This window comes from Rhamphochromis sp. 'chilingali' (genome assembly GCF_963969265.1).
Source record: "Rhamphochromis sp. 'chilingali' genome assembly, chromosome: 15".
Lineage (NCBI taxonomy): Eukaryota > Metazoa > Chordata > Actinopteri > Cichliformes > Cichlidae > Rhamphochromis > Rhamphochromis sp. 'chilingali'.
The window spans coordinates 23391859-23410718 of record NC_137942.1 but is presented as its reverse complement, the minus strand read 5'-3'; the positions used below and the strand labels follow the sequence as shown (position 1 = coordinate 23410718).

Sequence of the window (18860 nt, the reverse complement as noted above, 5' to 3'; positions counted from 1 at the left end):
TCGTCCATAAATATTCAAGGGGTCACATAAGGTGGTAAAAATCTGTAACAGCTTTTACAGCCAAATCAATATTGAAAGCCTGTCAATGGCAGCTTTGTTGGGCGACTTCCTGACTGTCATATTTTACCACCGACCAAGGATGTAGCACCAACAGCAGAAAGGGATTCCTGTGTAGTGAGTTTTGGCACATTAGTTGTGGTTGGATTACTGAAAGTAGGGAGTTTAACAGCTTAGGAATGCTCAGTAACAGATATGCCAGTAAGTAAAGCTTCATTATTTTGGGAAAGTGCATATATATTCTTGTAAAGACGAGAAGATCGATAAGACTCTTACAGTTTTACTAGTCTGGCATAAAAATAGTGATACTCTGGTTTCTTTATTGATTTTCCAGTAACCTCATGCTTGTAAAATAATGCCCAGAATAGTCGTGACCAACAGTTGAGCAGCTGGTGTGGACAAAAGGAACACTTTAAAATACACAAAATATCTCAGTGGGAAAGAAAACCATATGGAACGGGTAATGAGGAACCAAAAGATGACACATCGTTTGAAGGAAATTAAAATGATCAACCTACAGAGGGCTGAATTCAAAGATACCCTGAAATCTTTATCTGGACCACGACATCACTGAGCTCCTGGACAATCTGAGGTGCAGCCTGGTGGCGTCGGATGGACTGAAACACGATGTCCCAGAGGTGGATTTGGTGAGAATTGCGGGCAGTCAGTAGTATCAAGTCTTTCATCCTCCAAGAAACTGCCTGCATACTCTTACTACATGAGGCCAGGCATTGTCATGCAGCAGGAGGAACCCAGTACACACTGCACCATTGTAGGGTCTGTGAGGTCCAAAGGTTTCATCCCAACACCAAATGGCAGTCATGGTGCCTTTGCCTGTAGAGGATATGGCTCCCCAGACTATGTCTGATCTACCACCAAATCAGTCATGCTGGACAATGTTACTGGCAGTATAATGTTTTCCTCTGCTGCTTCAGGCCTTTTCATCTGTGTCACGTGGGTGAATCTGTGTGAAAGGCACAGGGTGTCAGTGGTGGACCTGATAATTCTGGTATTCTATAGCAAATATTAATCAGGCTCTATGTTTCCAGGCAGTGAGCACAGGGTCCACTAGAGGACATCGGCCCATCAAGCCACTCTCATGAAGTCTGTTTCAAATTGTTTGGTGGCCTCCAGGGGGTCATTTTGTGGCTCTGGCAGTGCTCATTATGTTCCTCCTTACACAAAGAAGCAGATGCCGATCCAGCTGATGAGTTAAAACATTACCCAGTTCATATCACCACAGATATCCAGCATGACTGTCTGACACTGACCCTAGTCAAACGCAAAAGTAGTGGAAAAAAAGAATCAAAAAAGATGGGGAGGGAAAAATAGCCTCCACCTGTAAAACCATTCCTGTTTTGGTGGGGGTCTCATTGTTGCCTCTCTAGTGCACCTGTTGTTTTTCATCAACACTAAAGCAGCTGAAACTGACTGAAAACACCTTCTGCTAGAGACCAGATCAATGCCCCAGAGGTTTAATTGACTTGGTGCTATAATCTGATTAAAATGTGTTTCTTTTTTTATAACAGTGTATTTTAGGAAGTAAATGTCTGTCAGTGCAACAGCATCAGCAACAATGAGTCAAGAAACCTGAGTGGTGTGCAGGGGTTTAAAGCTAAGTGTACTGTGAGTGCTTGTGTAGCAATGGAGTTGTATCTCCTGATTGCTTACATATTTGCCGGTAAGAGCCCATCAAAAGATCCATCCATCTATTCACTTCCGCTTTTTCCTTTTCAGGGGCGCTGGAGCCTATCCCAGCTGTCATAGGGCGAGAGGCGGGGTACACCCTGGACAGGTCGCCTGTCTGTCACAGGGCTAACACACAGAGACAGACAACCATTCACACTCACATTCACTCGCACATTCACACCTAGTGGCAATTTGGATTATCCAATTAACCTATCCCCACAAGCTGCATGTCTTTGGACAGTGGGAGGAAGCCGGAGTACCTCGAGGGAACCCACGCAAACACGGGGAGAACATGCAAACTCCACACAGAAAGACCCCGGCCTGATGGTGGAATTGAACTCAGGACCTTCTCGCTGTGCGGCAACTGCCGTGCCACTGTGCAAAATAGATGATGTCTATTTTTTATAATAGGAATGAAATGCTTTAAATAATTCGGCGGGGTTTACAAGTGATGGGGCAACACCTCCAACACCCCCCAGGCAAAAGCAAACCTCCGAGCAGGCTGTGACGCACCAGTGCACACCGCTGTCCAACCTCAACGCTCAACCGCAGGCCGTAACAAAACACTGAGCATTATTTTCAGGTCTGAATTTGCACCCGTTCTCCTTCATTGCACTTGAACCGTGTTTTTCAGGATGCCCGTCACTGAGGATGTTTGAAACATGGTGAAATATAACCTGAAGCTGTTGCTTCTGTTCATGTGATCCCAAACTGATTCCATGATGTCTGTCTGGGATCAGGGCTCTTTGAGGGGTCAGATCGTTAACGTGATCAAATGTCTCTCTGATGGCGCGATGTAGAATCTGTAGATCTGAACATGTCTGTGCACAGTATCGTGGTTACCACAAACATTATAGATTGTTATCAATCTTCTCATCTACCTCTGATAGAAAATAAACACATTTCCCAAAATTAGAAACTATTCCTCTAACTGGCGGAGATAAGCAGGAAGGAAGATTTCATAATGCAGGCCTGGCACTCGGATCTCGTCTGAAACACTACAGACAGTCAACATGGCACGCAAACCAGTGTCAGTGTCGCTAATTACGTCTAAAAGAGCAGAATTAGACATTATAAATTAGCGTCAATTTGGTGTAGTGAGGCTAGATGTTATATAGTCAGCACACAGTACAAAAATTGGTCCCCGGTGGCCCAGCTTCGTAAGTGAAGCTTACCGTAGTCAAAACACTAACGTCCTAACTACATGAAATGCACTTTTGTCATTCAGCCTGTCGGCATGGAAACGCTTAACGTCAGTATGCAGCCGGTCACCTCGACGTCTGCAGCTGTGTCCCCGGTAAATACAGGTACCTCCAGATGGCGTAATAGTGAATGCCTGCTCCAACGGCCACAAATAGATGCCAGATCGCATGGGCGAATGGCACAAGGCCATCGCTCCTAAAGAAGACCACGCCTACTCCATAGAAGACACCTCCCACGGCCAGTTCACACACACCTGTGCGCTCCACCTGGAACATAGGAAAGTTTGCTGGTATTTAATTTAAAGATGCTTTATTTAACTGTATATTTGTTTGCTAAAGATGTATCCAGTTTTTGGTTGAATTCATCTGAAATAAGAAATACTCTTATTTAAAAGAGGTTTCCCAAATTTTTGAGAAATGCCGTTTTACATGCCCACTCCATAAAAGACGGAGTAGCACTTCATCGAACAGCCCAATACTTGGTGTAGTTTTCCAACATTTACCAAGGACTTTTTCACAGGTTAGAGTGTAACTTTATATACCTAAAATTCCTTACCTGTAGGTACAGCATGATAACAAAGCTTTAAAAGAAAGAAGCAACAAATTATACTGAGTAATGAGTAGTTTTTGGTTATTTTAGAAGATCAGACCAACAATGTTTCTTACGGTGACTTATTAAGGGCCCAGGCTGTATCACGGACTATCCTAACCACTTATCCTTACATTGTAATAACACGTGATTTTGAGGTGCATGTTGGAATTTGTGCGACCTACCGCTTTGTGCCTGAGTTGGTGTCGTTTCCTGTCGCTTCCGTTTTGTTATAATACCACTAACAGCTGATTGTGGAATATTTAGTAGTGAGAAAATTTCATGACTGGGCTGGACTATCACAGTACCATGCTGGAATTCGCTGATTTCCTGACATCTTTAGAAGCAGTCTGCATGCCTAGATGCCAGGTTTTATACACCTGTGACCATGAAAGTGATTAGAAAACCTAAATTCAGTGATTTGCATGGGTGAGTGAATACCTTTGGGAGTATACTGTATATCAAGTCATGCCCTGCCTGGCCTAAATGATTTCTGTTTCTTCTGTCCTTCATGTGTTTTTATGCACTGAAATCTGGAGCATGAATTTTCAAATAGACATTAGAAAATTGCACCATAACTATGAAGTGCTACGAAAAATAAGGGCCTGGAGCTCCATGTGGGTAAAAGAAACCCAAAGGAATCAGATTCAGGTTCTGAGCACATTGTTTAAGGCCTTTTTATAAAATATGACTATAAGATTTATGCCAGCTTTTCCCTTTAATAAAAGAGATGTCAAGAAATACAATTTCTCAGACATGAAACTAAAACACAGCGTGATTTATGGAGCCAGAGAATGAGCTACGTTACTACCTTTATCTTCAGGGGGACATGAAAAAGAAATCACTCCATAACGGCTCGGGCTGTAAGTGAACGTGGCAGCTACTTCAGTAGGTGTTGACTGTCTTACCCTCAAAGTGACAATTTCAGGCTTCTATAAGTTGAAATCAAGAGCGTAATCAAATGGAAATCAGTGATTCAGTGCAACAGGGGAAGTCAATGTAAGACTTATGCATTGGAAAATAGTCAGCAGTTCTATTACCAGCAATTAGACGCATCTGTGGGTTATGGGGCACTCAAACAAAAGCCGCGGTTTGGTTCTTTAAATAGTAACGGTAGTGGAAGGAAGTCTGCAGGGGGGAAGGGGAGTGGCAGACGCTGAGAAAGACTCATCTATGTGATGTAGACTTACCATAGAGAGAATGACCAAAGCAGGAACAGCCCCCATGGCCACGTATCCCAGCAACTCGATCAGCTTGTACCTGCAGGTAGAAAACTGGACCGTGAAGTCATAATAAAAATAACAATACCTCCATTTTCCTGCCTAATTATTTGTGCTCCAAACAGCAGTCTTGTGTTTTCTGTCAACACTTGAATGGAGGCGTTTGGCTTCAGGTTAACTGTGTCAAATTAGTGCACACAGTACAAACGGAGGCTGTGTTACCTCTCATGGAAAAAGCAGACATACGCCGATCCTATACACGCCATGACCCAGATGAGCCAGCGCATGTGGCACGTCCAGGGTCCCAGCTCCCTCAGCATCAACCTGAGGAAACACGACATCGCACCTACACAGTTACAGTGTGTTCGCTCTGGTCTTTATTTTATTTATTTTTTTGCTGTAGTCACATGACCCACCATGGAGAGTAGGAGGCTGCGATGAAGAAGTAGATGGCCATTCTGTCACACATGTGGAAGCGCTGCTCCACCTTCCTACACGGAGAGAGGAGGAGGCATGAGCTCATTTGTGAAGATTCAGTTAGAGTAACATAATAAGTCTAAAATTTAAAGGATCCAGGCTGTATGAAGATTTTTATTGTCTTCCTCCCCGCACCCCCAACCAGCTGGGGTAGATGGCTGCCCCTTCCTGAGCCTGATTCTCCTGGAGGTTTCTTCCTGATAAAAGGAAGTTTTTCCTTTCCACTGTCGCCAACTGCTTATTCATAGGGGGTCATATGATTGTCCACCAAAGTGTGGAAAGTGTTGTTTGTTTTTTGGACAGCAATATGGCTGAAAGACCAGAGGAGGACTCTGAAAATGTTGTGTAAAGGGTAGAAACACATTTAAATTGTCAAAGTGAGTCCTACAAATCATGCACCTTTTCTTAATACGCATCCACGTTTCTGGGGCTGTATAACAAAATGAACTGAATCACCTACACATTACAATTACAGCACTACAATGTTAACCCAAACAGCTCTTGATGCTTTTTGCGTTAATGCTCATGTTTGGAGCACTGCAGTTACTGATGATTTTTACGTGCTGTGGGCATCAGGACTCGCCGACCACGCTCTGTAACTTTACCTGGTGTGACACTTTGTGGCTGCCTTGCAGTGGTTCCACTTTGCAATAATATAACTTGCAGTAGATTGTGGAGGGAATTTCACAAACTGACTTTTTGCAATGGTGGCATCCTGTTACAGTTAGTGTAAAGTTGGTGAGCTATTTACAATGCATGGTTAGATGCTTGATTTTATACACCTGCAGCAATGGGACAAAAAAAACATCTGCTGTTCTTCATACAAGAATAGTCACCCGGTGACGTGGCCTGCTAAGATCAACCCTCGTGCAGGCTTGATCTTACAGGGTTAAACCAAAACCATGAGCACATTTTATAAGCATAATCCATGTAATAATTTTAGATCTCCTGGAAATGTATTTTTATATAGCAGCATTAAAATACCTGTTCTTGTTGAAACATAACAAATTGACCTGTGAACTGTTCAAGGATCAAAAAGGTGACTAACTCAAGAAATGATGCCGTGTTGTGTCCACAAATAACAGACACCTTAGCAAGGAACCAATTTTAAATAGTATCTTTAGGCACTTTGTTGTGAGTAAAAACATGTCAACACATGTTCCCATTTCTTTTGAAAACTTGCCATATCAGCATGGTGTGCAGTGTGTCCTTAAAACACTTAAGTAAACTGGGCAAGTGGAGGACAAAAGAAGAAGTGGCAGGCCTAAAAACTATCTACAGCAGACGAACTCTATCTGAAAGTCATGACCTCAAGAAGTCGGAGATAATCCTGCAAAGACCTGACACGGGACCTGAGAGATGCATCCTATTTACTGTTCACTGAAGCCTCATCAGAAATGGTCTCAGTGGAAGTGTGGCTGTCAAGAAGCTATTATTAAGGAAGGGGAATGGGGAGAAAAGGTTGAAGTACGGCAAATTGCAAAAGAACTGAAAATCAGTGACAACAGGTCAGATGAAGTGATTAATCCCAATTTGAACGTTTTTCTGGTTCAGATTCATTTTAATATGTATGGAAAGGACAGGACAGAGGTACAACAGAGAGTGTCTACAGCCATCTGTAAAACACAGCAGAGGCTCTGTTATGGATTAGGATTGTGTTATTGTCCAATTCTTTGAATTACAAACACAGGAAAGAACCATCATGCAATACCATCTGAAAAGCATCTGACTGGCAACAACTTAATTTGTTTGAGATCATTCTGACAGAGAACAGAACAAGAGGCAGCTAACATCCAAAGAAGAGCTTTAAATGTCTTTCACAAAGCCTGGAGAACTATTCCAGGGCTTGCAAAATCGCTAGCCCGACGTCCCGGGGCTAGCGATTTTTCCAGTCGGGCTACCAAAATCTCTCTGCCCTGCCCGTCGGGCTATTGTAGGAAGGAAAAATATATTGTGGCGAGCTCAGACAAGGAGGAGACGGAGGTATCGTTTGGTCTTGCTTCCCGTGAGCTAGCCAGGGAGCACAGCCGTTTATTGACATCTGCAGAAGAACACTGCCGCTAGCTAACTGCTCAGCGCGGCAACCGCACAGCAATAACAACACCACACAGGGCGCCCTCTGACCCCGGAAGGACACACCGTCGCAGCGAGAGGGCATCACCCATCACCATGGCAACATACACAAAACGTAACTGTACAAACAGAACCCCGAACAGCCCTGACCCGCTACAATGTCAATGCTTTTGCATTCTTTCGGAAATGTAGCTGGGTAATTATGTCATTGGCATCGATGAGCCACTGTCAATATGTGACATATTGAAATCACGTTTGAATTTGCTCTTGTTTTTTGCTTTCACTTTGCAATCGCTCGAACTGTGTATAGAGAGCGACAGCACTGATTGGTGAGTGATGATAATTTGCGCACCAATTCCTCTGACATCGTCTTATCAATCGTTAGCTTACTATGCAAACATGACAAGTGAAGTCTCCCGCAGCAAGCTTAAACATATGAGAGGTTGATCGCGCAGAGAATCGCTGACCGTTATGTGTGTGTGTGTAAAAGCAGCAGGATATATATTTTAGTTCTGCTGAGCCAAATAAGACAGGTCAGGGTGAAGAAGTGACAGCCAAAGAAAAGCTTACCACAAAACGGAAAAGTTAGGACAAATCAGACTATAAGGCAAAAAGAAAGTGCAGCTTTATGGTTTCATGGACAAAATAATTTCTGTGGCTGCAATATGACGAGCTAAATAACCAGGGCTGCACATAAGTGGTCCGCAGGTGCGCATTCGCTGTCAAAATAAAAAAAAAATGCGCACAAGATATGAAGTTGCAACGCGTGTTTGCATACATAAGATTTTCTGGAGGAGGACAGACATTTGTTTAGAACTCTTAAAGATGTCGAAGAAGCTCCTTTAAGCAATTACTTTGGTGTTCCTCCACCTCCAGACAAATGTCAGAAGGAGTCCGAACCACAAAAGAAGCGCGTATTCTCGGAAAAGTGGTTGCAGGAGGTGAGCTGGCTTCAAACAAATGATGAACGCACAGAGATGTGGTGCGGAATGTGCCGTGAAAATCCCACTCTAGCGGACAAAAACAGTGCTTATTTATATGGACGCAAACGCGCGTTGCAACTTCTTATCTGGTGCGCTTTATTTTGACAGCGAATGCGCACATGCGGACCACTTATGTGCACCTGTGTAAATAACATAATGTTCTGCCGGGTGTGTTGTTGGTTTTCTCTCGATTTCTGAGTCGATAAGCGCCTTTGTTACTGGGACCAGTCATTTTAAGAAAGGCCCCCATTAGAACCCATGAGAAATGCAAGAAACGTATTATTGCTCAGTCTGCAATATCTTTCCCAGAACAAACACCAATTGCAAATAACATACTAAAAATAAACCTGAAAAATCTGTTTAGAACAGCGTACTATGTTGCAAAGAGTGAACTACCACTGGCAAAATTTAGCAGTCTTTGCAAACTTTAAAAAGCAAATGGCCTAGATCTTGGTTCCACTTGTCTCTTACCCGTGACTTCAGTGGAAATTTCAAATTCAGGATCTGACACAGACTGATTCATGTCCTACACAGTTCTTACAAGTTCATAGAAATTTCTGTTCAATTAGAACCAAGTATTTGAGGTGATGATTGTAATTTTTATACAATGTTGTAATTTGTTTTTCAACAATTTTTTGATTAATGTTTTGTTTCCTTTACAATATTATACTTTAATGTATAATATTGTAAAGGAAACAAAACATCAATCAAAAAATTGCTCTCTTTTTTATTCGGGCTACTTAAATTTATTTTGGGCTACCAAAAACTGAAGAGTCCCTGCCCGAAGGGCTACCAGGGATTTTGAAATTTTGAGAGCTCTGTATTCCTAAAGACAATTTAAAGAAATGTTGAGAAAGCTGCCTAAAAGAGTTCAGGCTCTGTTAAAGAATAAAGGTGGTCATGCCAAATATTGACTTTCAAGCTTGTTAGAATTAAACAAAACCCAATTTTGGCTCATAAACTGCATTTCCAAGTATCTTTGTGCATGTTTCAATAAATCATGGCCCCTTGTTCCCATTTTCCTAGCAAAATATAAAGAAGCGAGACTACTGCCCCTGGAAGTAGATAAAAAGTGCATAAGCAACGCTTCAGTTGCCATCTTTTCCATCAATAACCTGTCTCTCCATTCCATAACAATCTTTTTTTTCTCCTTTGTGGGACTTTTTGGTTGTTGTTGTTTTGGAAAAGCTGTTAGCCAAAATAAAATTTGCTTGTCATACCTCAGTATCACAAATATCTTCTGTTTTGGACACTTTGACAACAAAAAACTCACCAAAAACACATTTTTGTGAGCCAAAGTGACATGAAATTTCTTGATTATTGTTCCTCGTCTGGTTTTTGTAAAACCTTTGGGTTGCAACAAACAAAGTGTTCATCTAACTGTGTCGTAAACCTACCGGAGCAGCTCATAAGTACATGATGGCACATCTGCCAAATCCCTATCAGCACTTCCTCCCCCCAACACACACACAAACACACACCTGAGGTGGCTGATTTTCCAGGCAGCAGTATGGAAAAGAGTTGAGGTGATGAATAAGCCGGTGAGGCCGCTCCCATAGAGCCAGGCAGCGACACGATGCCATCGGTCCACGGAGAGAAAGTAGAGGACGGACCCACCGACCATACTGGGAAGAATCCACAACTGGAAAAGATTCAAATATCCAATAATCATGTCAGACTTTAATATGTGCAGTTCATTCACACTCATGTTCATAATGCTAATCAAGTTCCAAACAGGTAAATAAATGTACCCAGAGCTCCATCCCCTTACACAATTAACTTTCTTTACCGCCGTCATGAAAAATTGCATTTTTTACTCTTCCTAAAAATGAAACTTTTCACATTTCTCTTCCTCTGAGCCCAGGAGAAATCACTTTTTGATAGCACTCTTGAGCTCTAGTAAAGTTTTGCTTAGCAGAAAGTCTGGCTCTGTCCAAAACAACGCTGATTAACACCTTTGAAAAATAACACATTGTGCTTTCATGTGTGGGATTATTTATTTGCCAGACTTAATAACTCCGTGGTTATTATACCAGCGTATAACTCCCCCATAAATCCACGAGGAGTTTATTACCTTTGAGCAGAGCCAATAAAATTTCCGCTTTATTTCCACTCATTGTGGCGTCGTGTTTTCTCATCAAACTCCCAGCAAGAAATAATAATAATAATAATAATAATAATAATAATGATAATAATAATAAAGCACGTAAGTATATTTCCCAAAAAGGTCATGAACTATATTCATGGATTTTGTATTTGATGTTATTCTGTGAACAACCAGGGGACAAAAGTGGGATATAAAGAAAATATTAACCACGATTTCACTAAAAGTCCACTTGGATCCTTTATAAGTGTTAATGACTGATGAAAACTGAACTTTTTTTGGTAAAAGAAGTAGGACATTTTGTTTGTATGTTTACGAGATACACCGACTCACATGCTAATGGGCTTTGTGGCAGGAGAGGGGATGATCAAAACATACATCATGAACACAAATGGCTATAGAACATCCTGTTTAAAGCTTTACGGCCATTAGAGCTGTAGTGTCTCCTCTCGCTGCTTGTATCATTCACTCTCACTGAGAAGATGCATATGGAGGACACAAGCTGCCAAAATCATATCTAAATATATCAGGCTATGTCATATATAAATGACTATGACTCATTTTTGACTTTAACAGTCTCTCACATCATCCCAGATTAATTTCCACCCACTCTTCTTTACGACGATTCGGCTCATTGAGTTTTGTGGGTATTTGTTAATGCACAGCTCTGTTAAGGTAACGCCACAGCTTTTCAGTCGGGCTGGGGTCTGAACATTGACTGAATCGTCTTTTCTTTTTCAGACTGTGTAGACTGTGTTTGGCATCACTGTCCTGTCACATGACCCAGTTTTGGCCAAGTTTTAGCCGTCAGACAGTTTGCCATTGTCATGGTCGACTCAGTGACTGCAAGGTGCCCAGGTATGCGGCTGCATTATGGTCTCACATCTCCACTTTGTTTCAGAAGCAATCTGGTTCAATCAGATGCAACTTCCCAGGTAACCATTCAAAACAAGCCATACTTGCTGAGTCTTTTCTTCTAATTGTGCTGTCATAACATGCTAACTGAGGCCTGTGGAATCCCAGATGTGGGTTTTGGGGTATTTTACAGTTTCTCTGAGCAGTGCACGGTCTGACCTTGGCACGAGTTTGCTGGCACGTCCACACCTGGTAAGACTGTGGCATTGTGTTAACATGCCTGCGAACTCCTGACGAGCAAACTGCCAAAAGTTCTGCTTTTATACAGGTGGGAACCCCACTGAGCAGTTAATCCAGTGCATTTGATTTGAAGCAGTTGGCTGCTACTGACCTTCTTAATTCCTATGGAAGCAGTAACGATGTATATCATACTATAGTGATCGTAGCGTATGGATCTATATTTGTATGTTCCCTATCTCCTCCTAGACAAGTGGACCAATGTTGATGAAACTTTGCATAAACATTCCCTCTGGGACTGAGTGCGAACATCTATATGGTGTATACAAATATTTTGTACAAATACTACATATATTTGCACATTTGACATTTCAACTGAGCACCAAACGGCGACATTACATCTATATTCACTGTGTACACGTTTGAACGTATTTTAACTGCCATGAGAGATTTAGAGGCGTATTAGATCTTCTGTATCTATGATTCATCATTAATGCTACAAAATATTGTAGCATGAATTAGCATTGATTAAAAACTATTGTAGTTTTACATAATTATCAGTTTTAATTAGCTATTTTATTATTTATACATTGAGGAATATTTTGTAAATGAAACAGAAAAGTAAAGAATGGGAGGTGAAAGTCACTATTTTACACTTCATGTCTATTTAATTTTTGATTTTGGCAGTCGTAGTCTTCCATAGGGACACACTGGGATTACGGCAGATTACAGGAAACTACAGGCTGACTCAGAGATTACAGCCCAATGCTTCCATCACACATCACCGTGCCTCATTCTTCACAATCCTCCTCATCGTTTTTTTAGAGGATCCTCTGAGCTAACACAGCAGCGACACGTGTATTTCTTTGTGTACATGTATTGTGTGTTGTTTGTTTGCTCTACGTACGTATTTGTTTAGACTTACCGCATGTGTGGCACAGTTTGCAACGTGTTCATATTCAGTGGGCTGGTATCTCTTGCTGGCTGGCACCCTGCAGTTCATGAACCTGAGAGAGGGCCGAGAGGGGGAAGACGGAGAGGCGAAAGTATGTGTTTAGATAATGAAAGGAGATCTGGAGGCCTTACTTCTTGTTCTTGTGTGTGTGTGTGTGTGTGTGTGTGTGTGTGTGTGTGTGTGTGTGTGTGTGTGTGTGTGTGTGTGTGTGTGTGTGTGTGTGTGTGTGTGTGTGTGTGTGAGATGGTCATTGTGAAAGGATTTGCAGCTTTCTAATCCTCATCACGCTGTCTGCATTTTAGAGTGCTTCATTGTTACCACCACAAAGGGACACCACTGGCCATTAACTATTAACCGCATTGCATTATTCGCCATGAGAAAGTTGCTACGTGTGTGTGCGGGTGTGTGTATATGCGTAGGTGTGTGTGTGTGTTGTATTTACGTAATCAGCAGTAAACCTCTCAATCCCAGCTTAAAGGGAAAAAACACATCTGGAGATGTTACGAAATCACATTTTTTTACATCAGGATGAACACACGCACACACTGGTTTAAAAGAAGCCTCTCATGCAGGGCCACAGGTGCGTCGCTGTTGGTCAGCTGTGTTATTTGATTACACATTTAGGCCGCGCACTCACCATCACGTGCCTCGTCTTTGCGTTCTTATAAAAGATGAATGGAAAGAGTAAGTCGGGAGAAAGTAAAGCAGAAGAAGGAGAGCAGATAAGGGAAGGTAACGTGGCTGCTTAAGCTTATGCACTACGACTTCACACACTAGTCACCTAAATGTCTACCAAATACGAGGCTACGTGAACTCTGACCAGACATCAGAGGGAGAAAAACACTTTCTGAATCCAAACCTCTGACGCTTCACAGATATCACAGATAAGGAACCCTTTGAAAGTCACGTGACTATGAAAAAGAAAGTATCTTTGGCAAAATGCAGCTCGTGGGAGAAAGGAAACCACTGTGACTTCCTTTCAAATTCAAAAAATATCAGATTTTAAAATGCACAAACTGTGTGCTCATTTTTATTGACCAATGCCAAGATGACAGCAGGGGGTTTTTTGTTTTGTATTTTTGGTGTCAGTGAACGCCGCAGCTTTGTGGAGAGGTAAGTAAAGCAGTAAAACTTCACTGTTTGGGGAATAGAGGGCAGAGGATACTTTTATCACAATATTTCTAACTCATGTTAGGATTTTATTGTCATTATGCTGAGTATTGTAACAGCATGCATTGGTATTTATCACCTTTAATTAACTTCAAATTTCATCCTCCAAATGTAACTTTGTCAGTGGCTGGAAGCCAGCTGAGTCAAGTCTGCTTGAGTTGTGCTCATTAACTGATGGCAACACGTTGGCAATCAGCCTCGCTATGACCTGCTCATCCTCTCATTTTTTGTTTCTTTGTAGATTTTGAGTTAATATTTGCTGTTTCCTTCACATTCTCCTTCAGGTGATATCTGTCCTCATGCCCTCAAAGCTGTGAAAGAACCTGATGCTTGTTCCAGGACTAACTTCTCCAGCTTCTCCCTCTATTTCATTATTCCTGCCTGATCGCTTTTTCCCAGACAAAAAGCATTTCCTCAATTTGTGCCCACATGCTGGGAACGAGCTCCCTCTGGTTTTGGAGCGTGGACTTCTTAACCCCTTTTCACCTCTTTGCACTTAAAAACGGCTTCCCCGTCATCTACGTTCACACCAAGGCAACGTGCTAAAACTACACTTTGCCAGTTCGCCCTGACATCAGGTCCGTGTGGGCCGACTTGTGTTCGCACGCAGGAAGACTTCGGGTTTCCCTCCCTGTCAAACTAATCTACAGAGCACGAGTCTGCTGACACAGAAGCTAAGCCAGCGGCTGATAGCAGAATTTAATAACAGATCAGCATCTGTGCCTTTATAGTTTTTACCAAAATACGAGAGCGAGGACCCAGCTAACCCTGAAGGATGAAAAAGCATGAACAGATACATTTCTAGGTTTCCATAACTGTTTGAGATTAGACTAACAGACTAATTAGACTAAAATTAAAACATAAATATGCATAAATATGAATGTATTCCCTCATAACAGGAAAGTTGGTGCTTTTTCGGGGGGTTGTTGTTGGTCTGGCTGGTGTCATCAGGGCTCTATCATTTACAAACAACCTCCATTTGTCTCCCACACACACCAGGACTCATCCCTTCCATCTTCTTGTGCTTTTATTAAATGTTTTCCTACTGCAAAATTAAAAAAAACAATTCTGGACACATTAAACTTGTAATAAACGTGTAATAAAAAGCAAAAACAGCATTTAGCAAGATAACATTAGATCGCTCTGTGACTGCCTTTCCTCGTTTCTTTGTCCGGTGTCCCTTTAGGCTCTGCCAAGCAACAGAACAAGGGAGCAGTATTTTTCTGAGCACTGTTGCTGTACTGTGGCTCAGTGTGGTACTCTGATGTGTTCTAATCAGTTATGACAGGAGGGCTTTGTGTGTGTGTGTGAGTAATGAAGTGAAATAGAGGGATGGAAATTCAAAGGCTGATCAGACAGGGCATTATTGTATCAGCATCCCTTTTTTCTATTGAGAGTCTCCCTCTCCGTGCGCTCACCTCTTCCTCTCCGGCAGATGTGTCACGGCACAGTTACGTGCATGCATGTGGCACCCCTGTTTTCATCTCACTGAGCATTACAGCACATTCCATACATTATCAAGCCCAGTGGGGACTTTGACCTGACTGTACCAACACAAGCTAGTTTAGTTAGATCACGCTGGGTTTTTTTCAAGGCCAAGACTTGGATTTAGGGTAAAGGCCAGAATTATGGGAATGCTGGCATTCAACTGTGATGGCTAGGGTAAGGAGCTAAGGAATGCAGTAAAACGAATAAACCCCCCACAGATTGTGTGTGCGTGTGTGTATCCAATATTTGTGACTTCAAGGCTATTCCTTTTACAGCAAAGATCAAGTTAATCTCCTCTGGGACTCTGGTTCTCATGATTACCGACGTCCCCAGATCACTTTCTCTCTCTCTCTCTCTCTCTCTCTCTCTCTCTCTCTCTCACACACACACACACACACACACACACACACACACACACACACACACACACACACAGACCGGTTCTGTCTAAAGTTAACTGACACTGAACTATTTTCAACTTCCCAAGGAAAGCCCGATGGATTGCACAGATACCACAAAGCGACTTATACATCAAAGGGATCGATCACCGCAGTAAGATTAAAAAAAATCTTCTTATATTTTTAATAAAGATAGCTGCTCTGCACACCCCCCCCCCCCCCCCCCCCCCCCCTCCCTCTCTCTGGCTTTTTCACACAAACTAATCTATAACATATCCCTCTGATCGCGCACGTGCCGGCGCGTCAGTACGCATGGATGCACAGGATCTGTCACAAACGAAAACAAAAACATGCTGCTAGATAACAACGCTCAAACTTTTTTTCTTATTTTCCTGGGAATTCAACTTACTTTCCAAATTTTGTTTTCTTGAAGTCCATCTCGTGCGTAGGCTATGCGGGCCAGCGCGTCTGCGCGCCTGCGTTCTCTTGTTTTTTATCGCAAACAGTAAAACCAGCCAGCGCAGTCTTCTCCTACGGATTCCCCATTCCGGATGTCCCACCACCGCGCGTCCAGAGATAAAAACATAAGTCCAGGAGAGCCTGCGACTCGCAGAGCGGGTACCAGGACAACCGGCCCGCGCTTGCTCCGGGGTTTAAACGACTGGGCACGAAAGCGACGATCGGCGCGCAGCAAGAGAAGTTGGCGGTGAGGGGACCTTGCCGAGCTTCGTTCCGACTCTCTCAGATGTGGTCGCAGGATGTTCCGCGGGACTGGGCTCGTAACCCCTCCCCTGCCCTCTTCTCCCCTCCCCTTTCGCTCTCCTGGCTGCTGCTAACTTCACCAACGAAAGGCAAACCCCTCACCACAAAGCACCGACACCCTCTGCTGTGACTTGCAAGTGTGACATGTGAACAGGTCGCTTCTGAAACACAAACCCGGACTGAAACAAGACAGGAAGGGAGGCACAAAGGTGATAACAAAACCTGACCAAATGAGTCAACTGAACTCAAGAGACTGGAGCGAGCGCTGTTGCAACGAAAATGATGCCAAACACATCCTGGACAGACATTTACCTCTGTTACCTAGTTTGTTTGTTATTTATCTCCTTTACTGTTTCCATTGCTCTAATTTCTTTCCACTGTGCTTTAAAGTAGCTGTTTGGGGGTTTGAGTGACTTCTTAATAACTTCAAATACTTCAAGAGATTCATATAATAAAACTGTGACCAGCTGAGATAACACAACTTGTAGTTTTAAAGTATTCAATGGGATTCTCTCAACATTCTTCTCGGGAAAGTAGTTTTACATCACTCTGTTGTGCTATTGTGTTGTTCCAGGGAATCCCCTTCCTCTGACGTTTCATTTAGATAAAGTCCAGGAACAGGGAAGGACAGATATGCAGAAATTTCGCAAAAGATTGGAAAAACAAAATAGTAAGAAAGAAAGAAATTTCTCTATTGGCTATTCGCTTATGTTCCAAATAAGAAGTGACCTCAAGGTTTGGAGCCACTGGAATTATTTTATTTATTAGATTTTTGATATTTACACCACTGGCCACTTTATAAGCTAAAGTTATAGCCGTTTGAATTCTTTGTGCAATAGTTTCCAAACTAAAGAGGATTTGTTGTCGTGTTCAAGTTTGAAATGATTAAGGTGTCTTAACTACTGTGGTCATAAAGAGATGAACTTGGTCAGCAACAAAACTCATTCAGGCTAATGAGCCAACGCTGCTCAGTTGGTACCAAGGGCCTTAAAGTGTGACAAGAAAATATCCCCCACACTATTACACCTCTAACAGCTGCCTGAACTGCTGATACAAGCCAGAATGGATCCACACTTCCATGTTTTTTATGCGATTTTATGATCTCGAAGCAGAAATCGAGTCTCATCAGACCATTCTTCTGTTATTCTATTTTGGCTAGCTTGCGTAAATTATAGCCTCAGTTTCCTGTTCTTAGCTGACATGACTGGCACCCGATGTGGTTTTCTGCTGCTGCTGTAGCCCATCTGCTTCAATGCTTAGCATGTTGTGCATTCAGAGATGCTCTTCTGCATACTTTGATTGTAACAAGTGGTTATTTGAGTTACTGTTACCTTCCTAACAGTGAAAAGCCATTTGGTCATTATCCTCTGACTTCTAGCATCAACAAGGCATTTTTTTTACCAGCCCATCTGGCACCAACAACCATTTAAATCACCTTTCTTCCCCATGCTGATGCTCCGTTTCAGTAAATCATCTTGACCATGTTTACATGAATACGGGCAGTAAGTTGCAAACCATTTGATTGGCTGATAAAATTATTAGATTACTAGATTATTACAGATGTGCCCAATAAAGTGGCCAGCAAGTGTATTTAAAGTAAAGAAGAAGGCTGCTAGGACTTGGACTAACAGTGTTTTAATTTATGCAGTCCTTCCCTGTAGCAATGTTTTCTTCTGTGCCCATAAAATACACAAATGTTGTGTATAACAGGAAAGTATACACTGCTGACTGCTGGCTCTACAGTTCATTTATGTGCCTGGCATTTTACAGACACCCCCCACCACACACACACACACACACACACACACACACTCATAAACACACACATACACACAACCCCACCACCCCTATTCTTCCTTTCAAACACATGTGCTCCACTGAATGGAAAATTAAATATTATCCAACAGTAAAAGTGGCCAGCAGAAGCCCTTTTTGGCACCGTGCTGCAGATGTGAGAGACAGCACAGACCCATTATGCAAATGCACAGATACCCAAACTGCGAGAGAAATGTGTTATACATTTACCTCCTCCCCCCCCCCCCCCCCCCCCCCCCCACACACACACACACACACACACACACACACAGGCGACCAACACTGCTGCCACCACCCCGGCTGTGTTTGCAGATAAGATTCCATATCAGGGACAGTGACCTGACAACCATATTTGTTCAGGTGAATAATACTTATAAATACCAGCTGCCTGTGGTTAGCCTCACTGCAAACGTTCAGTTTTAAACACTGCGTATCTGAATGTATTTTAAACTAACATCCTGTAACACAGCTGGTAGATTGGGGTGTGGTGACAAACATCTGTGTAGGCCAGACATGCTGGTTTCTGTCTCCTACTGTAATCGCCTTTAAATTTCTCAAATGCCAGGACTGCAGCTTTGCTTTCTATTTGAAAAGCAAGATATGTCTGCACATCTCTGCCCATCATGTTTGTGCTGACAGACCTTTGGAGAAGAGGCGGCCACCCGGCCCCTGGAAACGGCAGGCTGGTCCAAAGGACACGGCTGACTCAGATCGATGAAGGCACTGGAGCAGACGAAGAAATGAAAAGCTCTCGGTGGAGTCACTGGTTATAATAAATGTGTGTGC

At 42.6% G+C, this 18860-nt stretch overlaps 1 protein-coding gene across 2 annotated transcripts; it reads right to left on the bottom strand.

Moving 5' to 3' along the window:
• Positions 1–28: 28 nt before the first annotated feature.
• Positions 29–16575, bottom strand: mmd2a (monocyte to macrophage differentiation-associated 2a). 2 transcript variants are annotated; one of them, XM_080905991.1, is made up of 8 exons: positions 15907–16575; positions 12412–12493; positions 9772–9932; positions 5174–5248; positions 4980–5081; positions 4728–4797; positions 3019–3215; positions 29–167 (listed from the first exon to the last, which is right to left on the bottom strand). In XM_080905991.1, the coding sequence occupies exons 1-8, from the start codon at positions 15933–15935 to the stop codon at positions 83–85; spliced, it is 801 nt and encodes a 266-aa protein (XP_080762117.1). In that variant the 5' UTR covers positions 15936–16575; the 3' UTR covers positions 29–82. The 2 variants fall into 2 exon arrangements, with proteins under 2 accessions (XP_080762117.1, XP_080762116.1); XM_080905990.1 differs by lacking the exon at positions 29–167 and adding an exon at positions 884–1021.
• Between the last annotated feature and the right edge of the window lie 2285 nt (positions 16576–18860).